General features: G+C 30.4%; 2 protein-coding genes and 2 long non-coding RNA genes across 4 annotated transcripts; 2 read left to right on the top strand and 2 right to left on the bottom strand.

Annotated features, from left to right (window-relative positions):
- Nucleotides 1-361: 361 nt before the first annotated feature.
- On the bottom strand, nt 362-3,979 carry LOC107916366 (uncharacterized). Its single transcript, XM_016845632.2, has 7 exons — nt 3,540-3,979; nt 3,318-3,457; nt 3,062-3,151; nt 2,913-2,965; nt 2,004-2,106; nt 1,047-1,152; nt 362-624 (listed from the first exon to the last, which is right to left on the bottom strand). The coding sequence occupies exons 1-7, from the start codon at nt 3,733-3,735 to the stop codon at nt 605-607; spliced, it is 708 nt and encodes a 235-aa protein (XP_016701121.1). The 5' UTR covers nt 3,736-3,979; the 3' UTR covers nt 362-604.
- Nucleotides 3,980-5,251: 1,272 nt separating this feature from the next.
- Nucleotides 5,252-6,239, bottom strand: LOC107916367 (uncharacterized). Its single transcript, XR_001689474.2, has 2 exons — nt 5,850-6,239; nt 5,252-5,583 (listed from the first exon to the last, which is right to left on the bottom strand). It is a non-coding gene; the product is annotated as an uncharacterized lncRNA (long non-coding RNA).
- Nucleotides 6,240-9,923: 3,684 nt separating this feature from the next.
- On the top strand, nt 9,924-10,640 carry LOC107916368 (cysteine-rich repeat secretory protein 38). Its single transcript, XM_016845634.2, has one exon. It carries the CDS (start codon nt 9,924-9,926, stop codon nt 10,638-10,640), a length of 717 nt encoding a protein of 238 aa, XP_016701123.1.
- Nucleotides 10,641-14,883: 4,243 nt separating this feature from the next.
- On the top strand, nt 14,884-15,699 carry LOC107915988 (uncharacterized). Its single transcript, XR_001689347.2, has 2 exons — nt 14,884-15,096; nt 15,410-15,699. It is a non-coding gene; the product is annotated as an uncharacterized lncRNA (long non-coding RNA).
- The last annotated feature ends 507 nt before the right edge of the window (nt 15,700-16,206 follow it).

The following is a 16,206-nucleotide window of genomic DNA, read 5'->3' as shown; positions in this document are numbered from 1 at the left end:
AAAATATTTTCATATCTTTCTACCTCAAATTTATTAATGAAAAATGATTGATTACAGATGCAAGGCGTTTTTCTGGTTCTTGAATTTCATCGCATGCTTGTTTGCATTTTTCATAAATCTAGGTTTCAAGCAGCTATATATGATTAATTCAGCTTTAACAATCAACCGTTTGATGAATATAACAAGTGTAAGAATCCTACAAAGAGTTGACTTAGGATCTCACTTGTCAGCTTCATAGATGCTTCTCCACACACTAGTCAACCTTTTTTTCCCTTTTATTTATAAACTCAAATCACTATTTATTTACCAATTTCAAAAATATTTTTATATTAACATTATACTTATTATAATTGAATTTAAATATAAAAACATATACTTTTTAAATTGATACAAACAACTGATAGATACAAAAGCAAATGTCAATACTAAAACCTACAAATATGCTTTGTCTAAAGATTATACAAGAACCCTCAACTTTAACCTAAGGGGCTAAAACCCAGAAGGAAACAAATGATACACTACCCATTCTCTTGTCTCTCTCTCTATGTATATATGTCAGTTGAGCCAGCTGGTGCTGAACAAAAGTGTTGAGCACCATCTTTATCTACTGCACTGGTTTTGCACCTGTTTAAAGGAAAAAGTAGTATGTGATTAGTGAAAAGATAAACGAATACTGGGCTGAAACTTGGAAGAAAAATACTTGGTCAAATTGCAGGAGTTTCTTATTCATTTTTTTTTTCCTTTTATAATAAAAGGGTCATTTTGTTACAAGAGGCCGGATATAAAAAGTGGCAAGCAAGCAATCATGAATTAGATCAGAAAATGACTACCGTTTTAACTTCCCAATAATTCTACACCACATTTGCAAGTTGCATCATTATCTAGAGATAGAAACCTAGTGTCTGTGATTCATGCAAGCTTGTTGCATGAGCCTTCCTCCCAAAACTAAAACATAAGGATAAGCATTTGGGGAAAAAAGTCAACTACCTAGAGAAGAATGCATATTTGAGACATAACAAGCAGCTATGGATTAACTTTTAACTTACCATTTATTTCCTTCAGTATCATCTCTGCAGATGCACCAGTGGAAAATCCAAGCCTTACCATGAGTTTTTCCAAACGGTTTACATTTGTAAGGTAGAGATATCCAATCTGAAAAATTGCATGATTAACAACTTAAATCAAGAGAAAAGGTTCTTGAATTTTCGACTTATGACTTCTTTTAAACATGTTAAATCCAAATATTAAACAGCAAGAAACTGGTTACGTATCAAGTAGATACCATATCATACATGATCTTGGAAGGCTTACAATGGCAAAACTCAATGCATATACAACATGGTAAATCCTAAGATGAATTTTAGAGAATCAAACACTCTATGGTACTAAATGAAATATCATAGCTACATGCCAATGATGCCTTGGCCGTGTTGGCAAGGTTGAGACCTTGGGTCTATGAACACCAAGGTTCAAGTCCCACCGTGGTAATTACCATGTGTGGGTTCTCCCCTAAATTTACTCTGTAAGCAATCCCCCCACCCCCACCCCCCCAAAAAAAAAACATCTCATAGATGCATACATTTAAGTGAAAAACTATTTTAATAAAGATCATATAAACTGACTGGTGGAATTATGTCAAATCTCTAGATCTACCCATGATGCATGGCATTATCCTGTTTTAGCATGCAGATACCTTGACAAGACTAAGATTAACGTGCAAATACAATTAAAATTCCAAAAAACCTTTATAAGAAGAAAACAGAATGGCCTCCCCATTTTTTTTTTTTTTTTTTGTATTAGCAAGTCATAAATAGATTTCAAAGCTGACAAATTTCTTGTTTACAATAAATGAAATACTTCAGACCAAGCCATAGGTCCATAGCCTATTGGTCCACAATTTCCTCCAAAAGAAGAATTTAAGTGCAAATCCCCTTGCCAAAATCAAGGATAACTAAATCAATCAAATACTTTTCCAAGGAAACACAATAACTTAGGATACTGACCAGTGTTTCGAGTGAAGATGCTCTATTATAAACTGCCACACCAGCACGCTTTTTTGTCCGTGTTTTAGCAGAATTAATGTTCTTTCCCCATCGAAGAACATCCCTGCAGTAAAATGATCAAATACAATAATATTTTTTTAATTATATTCAAGAGAGGTTTAGGTTTTGCATGCTCATGTTAAAACGCAGTGGAAAGTGCAAACATAAGATTTTGAATCTCTATATCTGTGCTGACAAGAATCCATGGCTGTTTCTTGATGCCTCTACTTATGCAACATAACAACTGGTTATTGCCCCCACTATTAATTGTTATTTTTTTGAAAGATACTAATTATTATTATTATTATTATTATTATTATTATTATTATTTCTAGACTTCTCCTGCCATTACAATACATTAGAAATTTATATGTATCATGGAATATTTAAGTGCCTTAAATGTCACACCTTCTGGTCTTATCACCATTTAAAACACATAGGGAAAAAATTCATCTTTCTTATGTCCTAATGGAGCACCATAGACTTGAGTAGAAAACTTATCAAGCTTTTCTCTTTTTAAGCCAACGACATCTGATGTCTACACCAATCAATCCATCTATTCTAACCAATATTCGAATAACTAGAGCAGTTCTCTTGTCTTCAGTTGTTCTAAATTTATTAGTTATTTAACAGCTTGACTGCAACTCAAATGTTGAAGTCAGAAATTCCAAATTTTTAAGTATTGTAATGGGGCATCCATATACATAGAAACAAAGACTATGTCGCTTTAGTTCTTCATTTTTCTCAATATACCACGTCCAACACATTCAAATTTGGATACAAGAATAAGACTCCAAGGATCCTTCATATAAATGGCAAAAAACATTTAAAAAAAATTAAACATACCCATGTCTCACTCATACTACTAACCTTTCAGTGTTCGATAAGAAACTAACATTAAGAAGTTCCTGTAGCAATGCATCCTAAAAGAATCAAAGGAACTTAAGGTTATTAACATGCACAAATAATCAAAGTAGTCTTCACAACATTACTAAATATTCATTAAAAAAGACTCATACTTGCGCCTCACAGCGTACTACCGATGTCACACGATCGTTATACTCTTCAATATTTAGAGGAGGGTACAGAAAATGTCTACGCGCATATAGCTGCAGATTACAAGAAAAAACATTACATGTAAGAAACCCACAAAGACATAATCAAACTTCAAAATTAAAGTTACTGTCATCTTATACTCTGACAAAGGATATGACAAACATGTTCATGGGTTTTTGCCCAGTGACTAACAAGTTGAAAAGGTTACAATAAAACAACCTCGTAAATGCAATCACCAATATAGGCTAATGTGGCAGCATTGAAAACCGATCGAGGCTTCTCCACTTTAGGTGGGGTGGGTAACCATCTCTCATAACCCAAATAAGTGTCATCCAAATCTACCTTTACGGGCGTTACTTCTACAATTTATAATTAGGGATATGAGATAAAAACTCAATATTTAGCTACAAAATGGTAATAGATTGGCAAGGAAGGGATTACCTTGAGTGGGACGCTTGAGGATATCGAAAACCGAAGGGTCGGTGCGGGTGGGGAGGGTGATTGGCGGTGACGGTTTAAGGTTGGGGGTGGGTTTTAGCTTGCGTGGAGCGTTGGGGTTGTAAGATGGCCTTTGCTGGGTGTCCCATGAAGCGGTAACCGCCACTGGAGATGGTGGTGTCCAGGTCAGAATTGCCATTTCGCCCCCGTTATCTGAAAGAGCGAAGATTTTGAGACGGGGGTTTTAAGGGAGGGTTTAAAAGGGGTTGATGGGTTCTGAGCCCAAAATAAGTACAGTCATAAGCAAATAAGATAAATTCAAATACTAGTTTGTTAAGGTTATGGTGCAAAACTGCAAATTTGGCAAAAAAAATTTCCCTATTTAAACTCAAATCTCACTAAATTATTATTTTTGCTCTATTTTCGTCATTTATTTTTTCACTTATTCACTAAATTTTTTGAAATAAAATATTTAGCCACTTCCTGTTGGAGAAATGAAGGAAAATTGATGTGGACTTTTTGTTGGTTTAATAATAAATCTAGCCCTCTAATATTTACACATTTTATCAATTTGATCCTAAATCCTCTTCTTGTACCGCTTTCACCGCTGGTGGTCTTGGGTTGTATGTGAGCATGTATGTTGGCCACATATATGAGTTCATAACCATGTCCTCAATAACCTGATAGAATTCTTCATAGGTTTTATTCATAAAGGCCTCTCTTGACGCACCATCTAGTCTAGACCTTAAGTTTCCATTATTGTGCTTATGTGCGAGGGAATTGAGGCTGTTGGACTGGTTTGGAGAGATACAGGAATGTTTCCATTCAACGGGATCGGCTGGTGTGTTTGGAAAGTGTTTAGCTTCATGCTACACTTTTATGGGACTGGTATGGACTTTATGAGTCATGAGGTGTATTGGGAGATCCGCTTATCCAATGCATATGTGTTTATACATGTTTCCTAGTCACAATATGTCAATATATTAACATGAATTGCTATGATACATGTTTGATATAATACCATGAGTAAATGATCTAGTATGCTTTCAATTAACCTTGACATTGTGGATTATTTGTGGCAATCTTTGAGCACTCACTGAGCTTGAAAAAAACTCACTCTTTTATGTATATTTTGCAGAAAAATAGATTGAGTAAGGAGGAGAAGTGGGCAAGCTTGTGATGAGTATGTGTTGTGTTTTCTACTTCAATAAGAAAGGCAACGTGGGACCAAAACTGAGGATGTTAGACTTTATTAATTGCTAGTTGTAATGAAAATTTTAAGGATTGTTTCAAGTATTTTATATCTGGTTTATGGTTGTTTGTTTGATTGAATTTAATGCTTGAATATGCATGACATGTTTGTTGAAGATGCATGATGAATAGTATGTATGTCTACTGGTGAAATGTTGTAATAGATGCTCAAATGTTATGTTGAACATTTGGATAAGTTTTAAATGTCATATTGGTATGAAATGAACCTATTTTGCACTTAGAAATGCATGAGCTGCAAATTTGACATGTTAAGTAATTGAATTGTGACTTTAGGATTGCATGCTAGCATAACAATTTACTTGAGATGTCAAGGTATGTTAATACATGATATAGAGTATGATTTATATGATCTATGAATGTTAGAAAGTTTTAAGTGTTGATTTATTGAAGAGTTAGGCTTGTAATTATAGATTTTAAGCTTAGAATATGAAAGAATTAGATTGTAAAGTTAATTTAGCTTATTGTTAATTGTACAAGCCCAAATTTACCCGGGCTCATACCAGTAAAACAAAAAAAGAGGCCCAATTACAATGTTGACTCAACAGGCTCAAAGTCTTTAGCCCAAACTGCTAAGGCCCATTACAAACCAGATCAGCCCAACAAGCCCATTACAAACCCAATCCTGAACAAAACCTAAACGGCCCAAATGGCCCAACACAAAGAAGAAACAGAAAACTCCAACCCGCACCTAGGGCCTTCTGCCCTTCTGCCACCGTCCCATCACCTCTTCTGCCGTGTCACGTCTCTGCTTCAACCACCTCCACTGCTTGACACCCTGCAAAGTGAAGCAAACACGCAACAGCAGCGCAAAAAAAAAAAAAAGAAAGCAGTGGACAAACAGTAATAGAGAAACAGTAATAAAATAATGTATCAGTGGCTATAAAGGCCACGAAAAACATATTGTAAGGGAGAGCCTTCTTTTTAAAAAAAAATCGAATACAAGAAGAAAAAAAATCAAAAGCAAACAGTTCAAAGGTGTCTCTTTTACTCTTTTATTTTATCCGAAATAAAAACATAAATAATAAATAAATAAAAACTCACCTTCGGTCGATCCTCCGTCACAAGTCGAGAGCCTCTGGTAACCCAAATGTCATAAAACCCATTCGGGTTCCGACGAGGGCTGGGGGCGAGGCGAAGACGGAGGTTCTTTCCCTTGCGATTTGACTCTTTCTTTCTTCATTTTTCTGTTTTATTTCGAAATATATCCTAGATCTAGATTTTTCTTTTTGAAAAATATAAAGATTAAAAAGAGAAGGGGAGAGCTTACTTTTTTGACTCACAGGAGAGAAGTGCAAATTTTCATGATTTTCGAACGCCGGCGCCGGCAACTGTCAGCTAACGGCCGGAACCCTAGGCCGAGCGGGGTGCGGGTTTGAGAGATGAGAGGCCTTGAGAGGATTTTTGAAGTTTTTTTTAAAATAAGGGAGAAAGAAATAAAAAAAATAAAAATGGGGCTTAAATAGAAGAGACGAAACGATAGCGTTTTGGGTGACTTCTCCAGGCGCAAAAACGACGCCGTTTTGCCTTAAACCCGCGCGGTGACCCGACCCTGGGGAGGATCCGCTTGTTTTCTTAAAAAGGAATATTTGCGCGCATGGTCCCTCCGCTTTTGCAACGCGTTGCAATTTGTCCCTTTTTTCTTTTTTTCTTTTATTTCAATTCAACCGCATAATTTTATTTTTTTTTCATTTTAGTCCCCATCGAAGTTGAGCGTTTTGAAGGCCTGGGATATTTTTTTTGGTCCTTCTCCTTTCGCGCGCGTCACAGTTTGGTCCTTCCTCTTTATTTTATTTTTGATTTTACCCCAAATCTTTGTTCTAGAATTCAAATTGGTCTTTCTGTTGTTTTTTTTGTTATTTTATTAATGAATATAATTTTTATTATACTTGTTTTTTATATAATTATTTATTCCTCATTATTATATTATATTAATGTTTATTATTATTATTATTATTATTATTATCATCATCATCATCAGATTTTTGTTTATACTTACTATGTAAATTTTAAATATATGTTTCTTATTATATTATTATTATTATTATTATTATTATTATTATTATTATTATATAATTGCCTCTCTCTCTCTATATATACACATATACACATATCTAATATTTACATACATATATACGTTTATATTTTTTATATATTTTATAACTTATATACATGTATGTATTTATATGCACATTTTAAATTTTTACATATATCCTTTTTCATTTTCACAAATGTATATACACATACTTATACATACTCTTTATATTTAAAATCTATATTTTTCTTATGTATTTTCCATAGTTTATAATTCATGTATACATATATTTTTATATATTTTACAATGCATATATGTGCGTTTTTTATTTTTATAAATACATATACATATACCTACCTTTATATTTTATATATATTTCATACATATATATATGTACACATACATACTTACATATATTTTTAAGTACATAGATTTTTCATGTTTTCATAATTTTATGTACACATATATATCTTTTTACTTTTTATTCATAATTTTATTCATTTATTTATTTATTTCATTTTCATTATTGATTTAAAAGAATGCTTTAATTTTATTTACTTGTATACATTGCTATGTCGTACGTTATTGATTTGTATTTTTTGTTTATCTTATTTTTGTTGCTATTACTCGTATTATTTTTACATCATCGTATTCATTTTTGTTTTGTTACGCATATTAACATTGTATCTTATTTTTACTATTTCGTGTTAAATTATTTTATTCAATGTATAAATTATGATTTTTGAATAAACAAAATCTCGTGTTTAGATTTGAGACATTTGAGAAAGTCGTACCTTAACTTTTAGGGTTTCGATTTTCTCGATAAATATAAGTACGCGAATCATTTCAAACAAAGTTTTTAAATAATCTCAGGAATTAATAAAAGATCGTGTTCTAACTCACGGGACATGATCTCTTTCCTAAACCCGAGATAATTAAATATGTTTCAAAATAAGTAAATTCTTTTTGGTATTCATTTTTGTATCGGGAATTTGAGACATTGTGTCCTAACTTACGGGATATAATTCTCTTTCTCGATCAACATAAAATATGCCTTCTCAAAATTTTTTAACATTTTAATAAATGATCGTATTTTAAATCACTTTAAAATTTCCGATCTTCGATGCTAAGACACTAATTAATCAACTAGGTGTTAATTTTGGGCGTTACGAGGGTGCTAATCTTTCCTCGTACGTAATCAACTCTCGAATCCGTTTTTCTGAATTTTGTGGACCAAAATCGTTGTTTTAATAAAATTAAATTATTTATTAAAAACAATCACAATTCGAGGTGTCCCTATCACACCTCATCAAAAAGGATTGGTGGCGACTCCCATTTTTGTTTTCGTTTTCAAAATCTCAGTCGACCCCGTTTTGTCAAAAAAATGGTGTCAACATTAATTTTGTCACATTAAGGACCAAATTGAATAAATGTAAAACTTTTCATGAAATGATGTTAGTAATAGAAAGTATCAGGTCCCTAACGAGAATATATGAAATTAGATTTTAATCCAAAGCTAGGAATTGAAAGTTATGCTTATCTCGAGTTTAAGGATTAAATTGAATAAAATATAAAACAGGAGGAAAATTGAAAAATAAAATTATATGAAATCATGCATATCATGGTATGAAAATGTTTGATATTGATTAGTAATATGAAATAATTGTATAGATAAGAATTGGATCAAAGTGGAGTTAATGAGGAAAAAAGTTAAAATTACAAATTAGTCTCTGAAGTATCCTCTCTTTTCATATTTTAAACCAGAAAGTTCATATGGAACTTGCTAGTTTAGTTTAAAAAGTACGAAAAATTAATTAATTCACATTAGCAGAGTGAATTGACAAATAATGGGGTAAATAAAATATTTTTTCAAATTAAAAAGGATTTTAAATTAGTTCCAAAAGAATTAAGAGTTGTTAACAGCTAAACTAAAATGTAGGTGACTGTTTACCCAACCTATACTGATTCAATTAAGTAAATTAACTATCTAATTAGTTGACTAAACAAACCAATAACAGTGAGATTAAAGTTTGGTCCCTAAGCATCAATAAGAGGCATTAATGTTCCCATATATACTATCTAAACCCTAACCGGAACAAAGCATTACATTAAACAAGCTAAAAAATTAATTTGAAATTTTTAAATAATTTTTAAAAAATTATTTTCTTAAAAAATTAATTTAATTTGAAAAATATCAATAACCTTCGAAGGTTCTCAACGTATGGGTGTCTACGAACCCATAATATTTTAGTATTAAGCTTTGTGCAATTTTGTGATAACTTTTACTTCTTATTACTCTAAATTCAAGGTTGGGGATATACTATAATGCCTTTCTTAATTACCCTTTATTACACATATCAAAGTGAGCAAGAATTGAAACTCATTTTGTTTTTGAAAATTTGCAAACCCATTTTGTATAGACTAAAAATATGAGTATTGCTAATATTATTATATTTTGTTAATTTTTAAAATTGATTTTATGATATTTTATAAAATTGCAACCAGATTATCATCATGTATATAAAATAATTAATTTTATAAATTATGTTTTACACATTGGACCAAAAACACAGGTATCAAATTAAAAATAATGCCAAACTCTATATTAAGACATTACGAAAATGTATAATTTTAATTATATTAAATAGGTGTAACTTAAATATATTTTATATATGTAGATATTTTAAAATTAAACTCTAATAATTATAACAAATTATACAAAATATGAGATAAATAGGCATATTAGATAAAAATACAATAGGATGGAATTAAAAATGACATGGTGTTCTAAATCAATCCATTTAATATTAAAATTAAAACAATTAAGTAATACATTTGTTTTTAAATTTTAATTACTAACATAAACTTTTTAAATAATTTAATACCAAATCATTATAGATTATGAATACATAATTTTTTTTCTTAAATTGAATCACAATCAAAATTAAAGTGCAATATTAAATAATTGATACATGACATATACATAACATACCTTAATGCATTCAGAATGGAAAATTTTGCCTATAAATAACACCTTTCATGGTCCTAAGCTCCAAACGAATAATCAAAATTAGAAAATTACAATGTCTTGTTCAAGAATTGCCTCCTTTGTTTATCTTCTAACCCTTGCTTCTCTTCTCCAAACAGCTTTTGGACTCTTCCATAATTGTTCCGACACTGGAAGTTTCTCCGCTGGCGATCCTTATGAAGCCAACTTAAACCAAGTCATTGAGTACCTCTCCAGTCAAACTCCTTCATCAGGGTTCGGGCGCCATGCCATAGGTCAAAACCCAAACCGAGTATTTGGGCTGGCACTTTGCAGAGGCGATGTGAGTAGCGAAGATTGTAAAACCTGCGTTGTTAGGGCAGGCAATGAAATACGTCAACAATGCCCCTACAAGAAAGGCGCAATCACCTGGTATGATTATTGCCTTGTCAAGTATTCAAACATTAGATTCTTCGGCCAGATTGATAACCAAAACAAGTTCAACGTGTGGAACCCGAATAAGGCATCCGAGGCATTTAGTCGGCAGAGCGAGGGATTGCTGAGTTTATTGGCTAATGAAGCTTCTGCAGATCCCAGTTCATTTTACGCCAATGGAGAGATTCTGGTGCGCGGGTCAGCGAAAATTTATGGGATGACTCAGTGCACCAGGGACCTTTCAATCTCTGACTGTAAGAAGTGCCTTGACGGCTTAATCGACGAGTTTCCCAAATGCTGTAATCGGTTAGAAGGAGGTAGAGTATTTAGTGGCAGCTGTTACTTCAGATTTGAAAATTTCCCTTTCTTGAAGGCTTAAACCTTTGAGGACAAAAAATAGAAAAACTACACCATGAATAAACAAACTACACAAATAAATATTATTAGCACCGGAATACAAATAAAGTTGGTATGATTTCCACTCTTAGTATTAGATTTATTATTATTTAAAGTTTAAAATATACTTTTAATTTTATTTTTCATAAATTTATAACTTTTACTATTTGGATTTAAAAATTTAAGTTGAATTATTATTATTATTAAAATTTACTAGTGTGACATTTTAAAATTAAAAAAAAATCACTTGGTAGTTATATACAACAATAAAAAAAATTAAAAATGTTTATATAAAATTTTTCTTAAGAATATTCATTCGAATTCGTCATGATAAAATACTTTTTTTTGTTGGAATAGCCTAAGAAAAATTATAAATATTAAATATTTTAACTAACTAATTGTAAAAGTTGAAGAATAAATTTATGTCAAAAATAAGGTATAGTAAAGGGCTAAAATTGAAATTTTACCATTGTCTTATAATATAAAAAGAAATGGAGCAAGGCAAACCTAAAAGAAATAAAATGATACGTAGACCCTTAGGGCAACAAATCATGTATAATCACGTAATTTTTTACTCATGAATTAATGATATTAACTATTTGGACTAATTAATAATATTACAAAACTATAAGGACCAAATTACATTAGAAATTAAAGTGTGGTAGTTAAATTGCAAATTTAAGCATGATAGAGGGGTCAAAACTAAAATTTAACCAATTCTTTAGAACTGAAGACATAAACCTAGAAGGAATGGAAAGCCACATGTTTGTCTTTAATACTTTTAGGGTGTTCAAATTATATATAATATAAGCACGTAATGTTTTAATTGAAAAGTTATGTATTAACTATTTGAACTAATTAATCATAATTATAAAAGTATAGGGATCAAATTATGTTAAAAGTTAAAGTATATAAATTAAATCTCAATTTTAAGCATATTAGAAGGATCAAGGTGAAATTTAACCATTTGTGAAAATGAAAAAGTAAAAAGAAAGGGAGCACAGTGAGAGAGCCACGCGTCAACAAAAGAATTGCATCATACAACCAATAGCAACCAACTTGGATTCAAGGATGATCACCTACGAATGAAAATATCAATGAAACAAAACATTGCCCGAATCCTTCATAAACAATCAACCAAATAACCACTCGTTACCAACAGGGTTTTTTACCCAAATAGTATAGAAAAAAAATACTGAAATAGGATGTCAGAAATTTTTTTTATCAAAATAGGTTACTTTTTTCATTGGAGCCTATTAGATAGGCGCCAATGAATAAAAAAATAATAATTTTTTTTGAATAAAATATTTTTTATATTTTTTTAATAATTTTTTTAAAAAAATATGAGTCAAAATACGGTCAACGGGTCGGGTCGGGTCGGGTCGGGTGGCTCCTATCAGGTAGGCGCCAATGAAGGTGCCTCATAGAGAGGCGCCAATGAAGGTGCCTTATAGAGAGGCGCCAATGAAATTTATGTTATAAATTTTTGTGTTTGTAATTATTTAAAATTTAATTTATTAGTAATAAATTACAAAATTACTAATAAGTTACTAATAAATTTATAACATAATCCTAAATTACTAACAAATTAATTATAAAATAATTACAATATTCATACAAAAAATTACAATATTACAATATATCCCGACATTACAATATTCATACAAAATTATAATATTACAATATTCATACAAAAAAATTACAATATTCATACTAAATATAGATAATCTATAATTAATAATTAATAACAAAAAAATATTGCAATTTTATATGAATATTGCAATTTTGTAATTTTGTGTGAATATTGTAATGTCGGGATATATTGTAATATTGTAATTTTTTATATGAACATTGAAATTATTTTATAATTAATTTGTTAGTAATTTAGGATTATGTTATAAATTTATTAGTAACTTATTAGTAATTTTGTAATTTATTACTAATAAATTAAATTTTAAACAATTACAAACACAAAAATTTATAACATAATCCTAAATTTATAACATAATCCTAAATTTTAAATAATTTGTATGAATATTGTAATATTGAAATTTTATATGAATATTGTAATGTCAGGATATATTGTAATATTGTAATTTTTTATATGAATATTGTAATTATTTTATAATTAATTTGTAAGGATTATGTTATAAATTTATTAGTATAACTTATTAGTAATTTTGTAATTTATTACTAATAAATTGAATTTTAAATAATTACAAACACAAAAATTTATAACATAATCCTAAATTTATAGCATAACCCTAAACCTGAAAAAATCAGAGCATTGGCGCCTCCCAGATAGGCACCACCATTGGCGCCTCCCAGGTAGGCACCACCATTGGCGCCTCCCAGATAGGCGCCAATACTATGTATTATACGGGTTATATACTAACCCGGAAAAGTATAAAATTATATTTTATTAAAAAATTTTTTATTATTATTTTATTCATTGGCGCCTATCTAATAGGCTCCAATGAAAAAGTAACCTATTTTGGTAAAAAAATTTTCTGACATCCCATTTCAGTATTTTTTTTATCCTATTTGGGTAAAAAACCCTTACCAACATCTACTGTCAATCAAAATTTTAGCTTGATTGCCACGTAATGTTAAATGTTTAAAACAAATAAAGTTAAGTCTTAAACACATAAAAGTGTTTATGGAGTCTGTATACAACTAGTAATTTTTTTTATAAAAATAAATTCACTTATGTGTCGAAACCATTTTTTAAAAACAAAAATTAGTGTCGACTAAAAATATATAAATTAGGAGTCGCCAACGATCTTTTATTGAGGTGTGATCGGATCACATTGAAAACGCTTTTGGTCTGCGAGATTCAAAAAAATGAGTTCGGGAGTCAGTTACGTACGAGGAAGGGTTAGTACCCTCGTAACGCCTAAAATTGGTACCTAATTGATCATTTAATGTCCTAAGGTCGAATGTTAAAAAAATTTAAAAAGCGATTCCCTTTAAAAAAAATCTTTATTGAAATTTATTATTTTGAAAACTAAAAATTTTGGTCATCTTGCCTCAATGAAAAAATTGAAACCCCATAAGTTAGGGTGTGATTATTTGAAGTTCCGATGACAACACATGAATTTGCTTTTGTTAAAAACCTCGTCTCGAAAAAATAAAATGTTGTATCCAATAAGTTAGGACATAACATTTCAAATTCACGAGATAAGATTTGGCTTGAAATTTTTTATGCTTTAATTTTAAAAATGATTGGTTCTTTAGACTTGTCGAGAAAAATCGAAACCTAATAAGTAAGAGTACGATTTCTCGAATTTTGAGTTACAAAATTGCTTAATATAAAATATATCAGACAAAGGTTAATATAACGCGATTTTATAGTAAAATGAAAAATGAATTACAATGCTAATTTGTGCAACAAAATAATGATGATGACAATAATAAATACAAATAATAGTAATAATAAAGCTAATAATAATAATGAATAGTTGAAATTTGAAAGTATGAGTAAGAAAATATAAATACGTAAATAAATAAATAATGAAATGACGATAATAAGTGTAAATGTTGAAATAAAATAAACATGTAATAAAAAGGAATAATAAGAATAAAAACAAAATAAGAAACAAAATAAAATAAAAATAAAAATAAAAATAAAACAAACTAATTAAAAAAATGAGTAAGTAAATAAATGAAAACTAAAAAATAATTAAAAATTTAATAGTGAACCAACAGATAAATAAACGAGTGAATATTAGGTAAAACAGTTTAAAAATAAAAATAATGATAATAATAGTGGTAAAAATAAAAATAAAAATATTAGTAATAATAAAAGTAATAGTAATAGTAATAATAAAAATAGTAATATTAATATTAATTATAATAATAATGATAATGATAATAATAATAATGATAATGATAATAATAATGATAATAATAATAATAATAATGACAAAAATGACTAACTTGAACTTAAAACAGAAATTTGGGGGCAAATCCGAAAATAAAAAGAATTGGACCAAAATGAGTTCGCGAATAATAAGGAGAGACTAAAGGGGAAAATATCCCTGCTCTCTAAAACGCAGCGCTTTGTAAGAGACTCAAATGAAATCAGGACAAAATTTTAGGGCAAAATTAAAAAATAAAAAGAACTTGATTATAAAGCAATAGAAAAGAGAAAGGGCTAAAAGTGGAATTATCCCATCCATTAAGACGCGCGGATCCTAGGACCGGATCGGGTCGGCACGCGGGTATGTCCTTATACGGCGTCGTTTTGACAACCCAAAACGGCGCCGTTCTCTTTTAATATTTAAATCAAATTTTTTCTCAAAAAAAAAAGACATTTCCATTTCATTTTTTTAAGAGGAAAGCAGAGGGGAGGGGGAGTTCTCTGCTAGGATTTTATACCCTGCCCGAGCCGCTGCCATGCCCACCGTGGAGCCACCGCGAACCGTGCTCGAAGCCAGGTAAGTCGTTCCTTTCTTTATTTTATCTTTTGTAAGAAAAATGAAAATCGAGCAAAAGAAAAACGCGAAAAAAATGAAAAAGAAACCGAAAATCACCTTCTACTTCTCTGTATTCTTATTTTTTTTTGTAAAATCAGTATCCCTCCGTTTTACAGATTCGTGTTTGGCTTTATATAGCCGAAATAACAGAGAAAGGAAAAATAGAAATCCGTCCTCTAATTATGTTATTTTCCATTTTTTTGTAATCTAATTGCTTCTTTTTTGCTGTTTTCCTTGTTTTGCTTGCTGTTGCCGCTTGTTTATTCTGTTGCAGGAGCATGCTTGGAGGGGCACGCGCGTGGAGAGGCCTGGTTTCCTGTTGCGGCGCACGTGGGAAGGCTGGAGGAGCGGCGGCTAAAGGGTTTCAGAAACCTTAGGGATTTCAGGAGCGTTCTTCAAGTCAGGCTAGGGTTTATTGGGCTTGGGGTTGATTTGGGTTTTAGGTATTGGGTCGTTTGTTTGGGCTGTATCGTTTTGGGGCATTGGTCTTGCTGACATTGGGCCATACAAGCCTATTGTAATTGGACTACTTGTTATTGGACTTTCATTTTATTCGGTTTTTTATTTGTTGAATGGGCCTGGACAAAATTTGGGTTTTACAACGTGTTTATTGCTTTCATAAAAATGCAATTATCATAATTTTAAATACAAGATTCACAATAATCACTCTATCAACCACAATTTCTAAATAAAAATATTAAATTTCTAATTCATATTCAAGAAATTCAAGATTATAAATACAATCAATCCTAATTTCTTCAAGGGTTTTTATTAATCAACCTTTAAAAATTATTATCCAATCACGAGGTTAGAAATCTCGTACAAAATCAATGTCCTAAAGTCATTTAATAAATAAAACACTAAATGTGCATAAAAATCCCAATTGATCACATAAAAAAGCAATTATCACTAAATCAGGAAGACTTACTTGAAAGTGCCAAAAGATTGAACATTTATCTCGTAAAAATTCTAGAGAGAATGTGAGAAAATAGGAGAAAAGTGATGAGTGTTGAAAAAATATAAATGACTTTTGAGTTTAGTTGGGTTGAGAGAAATTCATTTATTTTTATA

Source organism: Gossypium hirsutum, chromosome D10 (assembly GCF_007990345.1).
Source record: "Gossypium hirsutum isolate 1008001.06 chromosome D10, Gossypium_hirsutum_v2.1, whole genome shotgun sequence".
Taxonomy (NCBI): domain Eukaryota; kingdom Viridiplantae; phylum Streptophyta; class Magnoliopsida; order Malvales; family Malvaceae; genus Gossypium; species Gossypium hirsutum.
The sequence above is the reverse complement of the archived record's forward strand: the minus strand, read 5'-3'. Positions and strand labels throughout refer to the sequence as shown.

Bases quoted from the DNA above. Each gene is read 5' to 3' on its own strand.
- LOC107916368 (XM_016845634.2), top strand. From the start codon at position 9,924: ATGTCTTGTTCAAGAATTGCCTCCTTTGTTTATCTTCTAACCCTTGCT.
- LOC107916366 (XM_016845632.2), bottom strand. From the start codon at position 3,735: ATGGCAATTCTGACCTGGACACCACCATCTCCAGTGGCGGTTACCGCT. The intron at 3,152-3,317 runs GTTGTTTTATTG...TGTAATCTGCAG, and splicing joins TTGGTGATTGCATTTACGAG to CTATATGCGCGTAGACATTT. The intron at 625-1,046 runs GTAAGTTAAAAG...TCCTTTAAACAG, and splicing joins GATACTGAAGGAAATAAATG to GTGCAAAACCAGTGCAGTAG.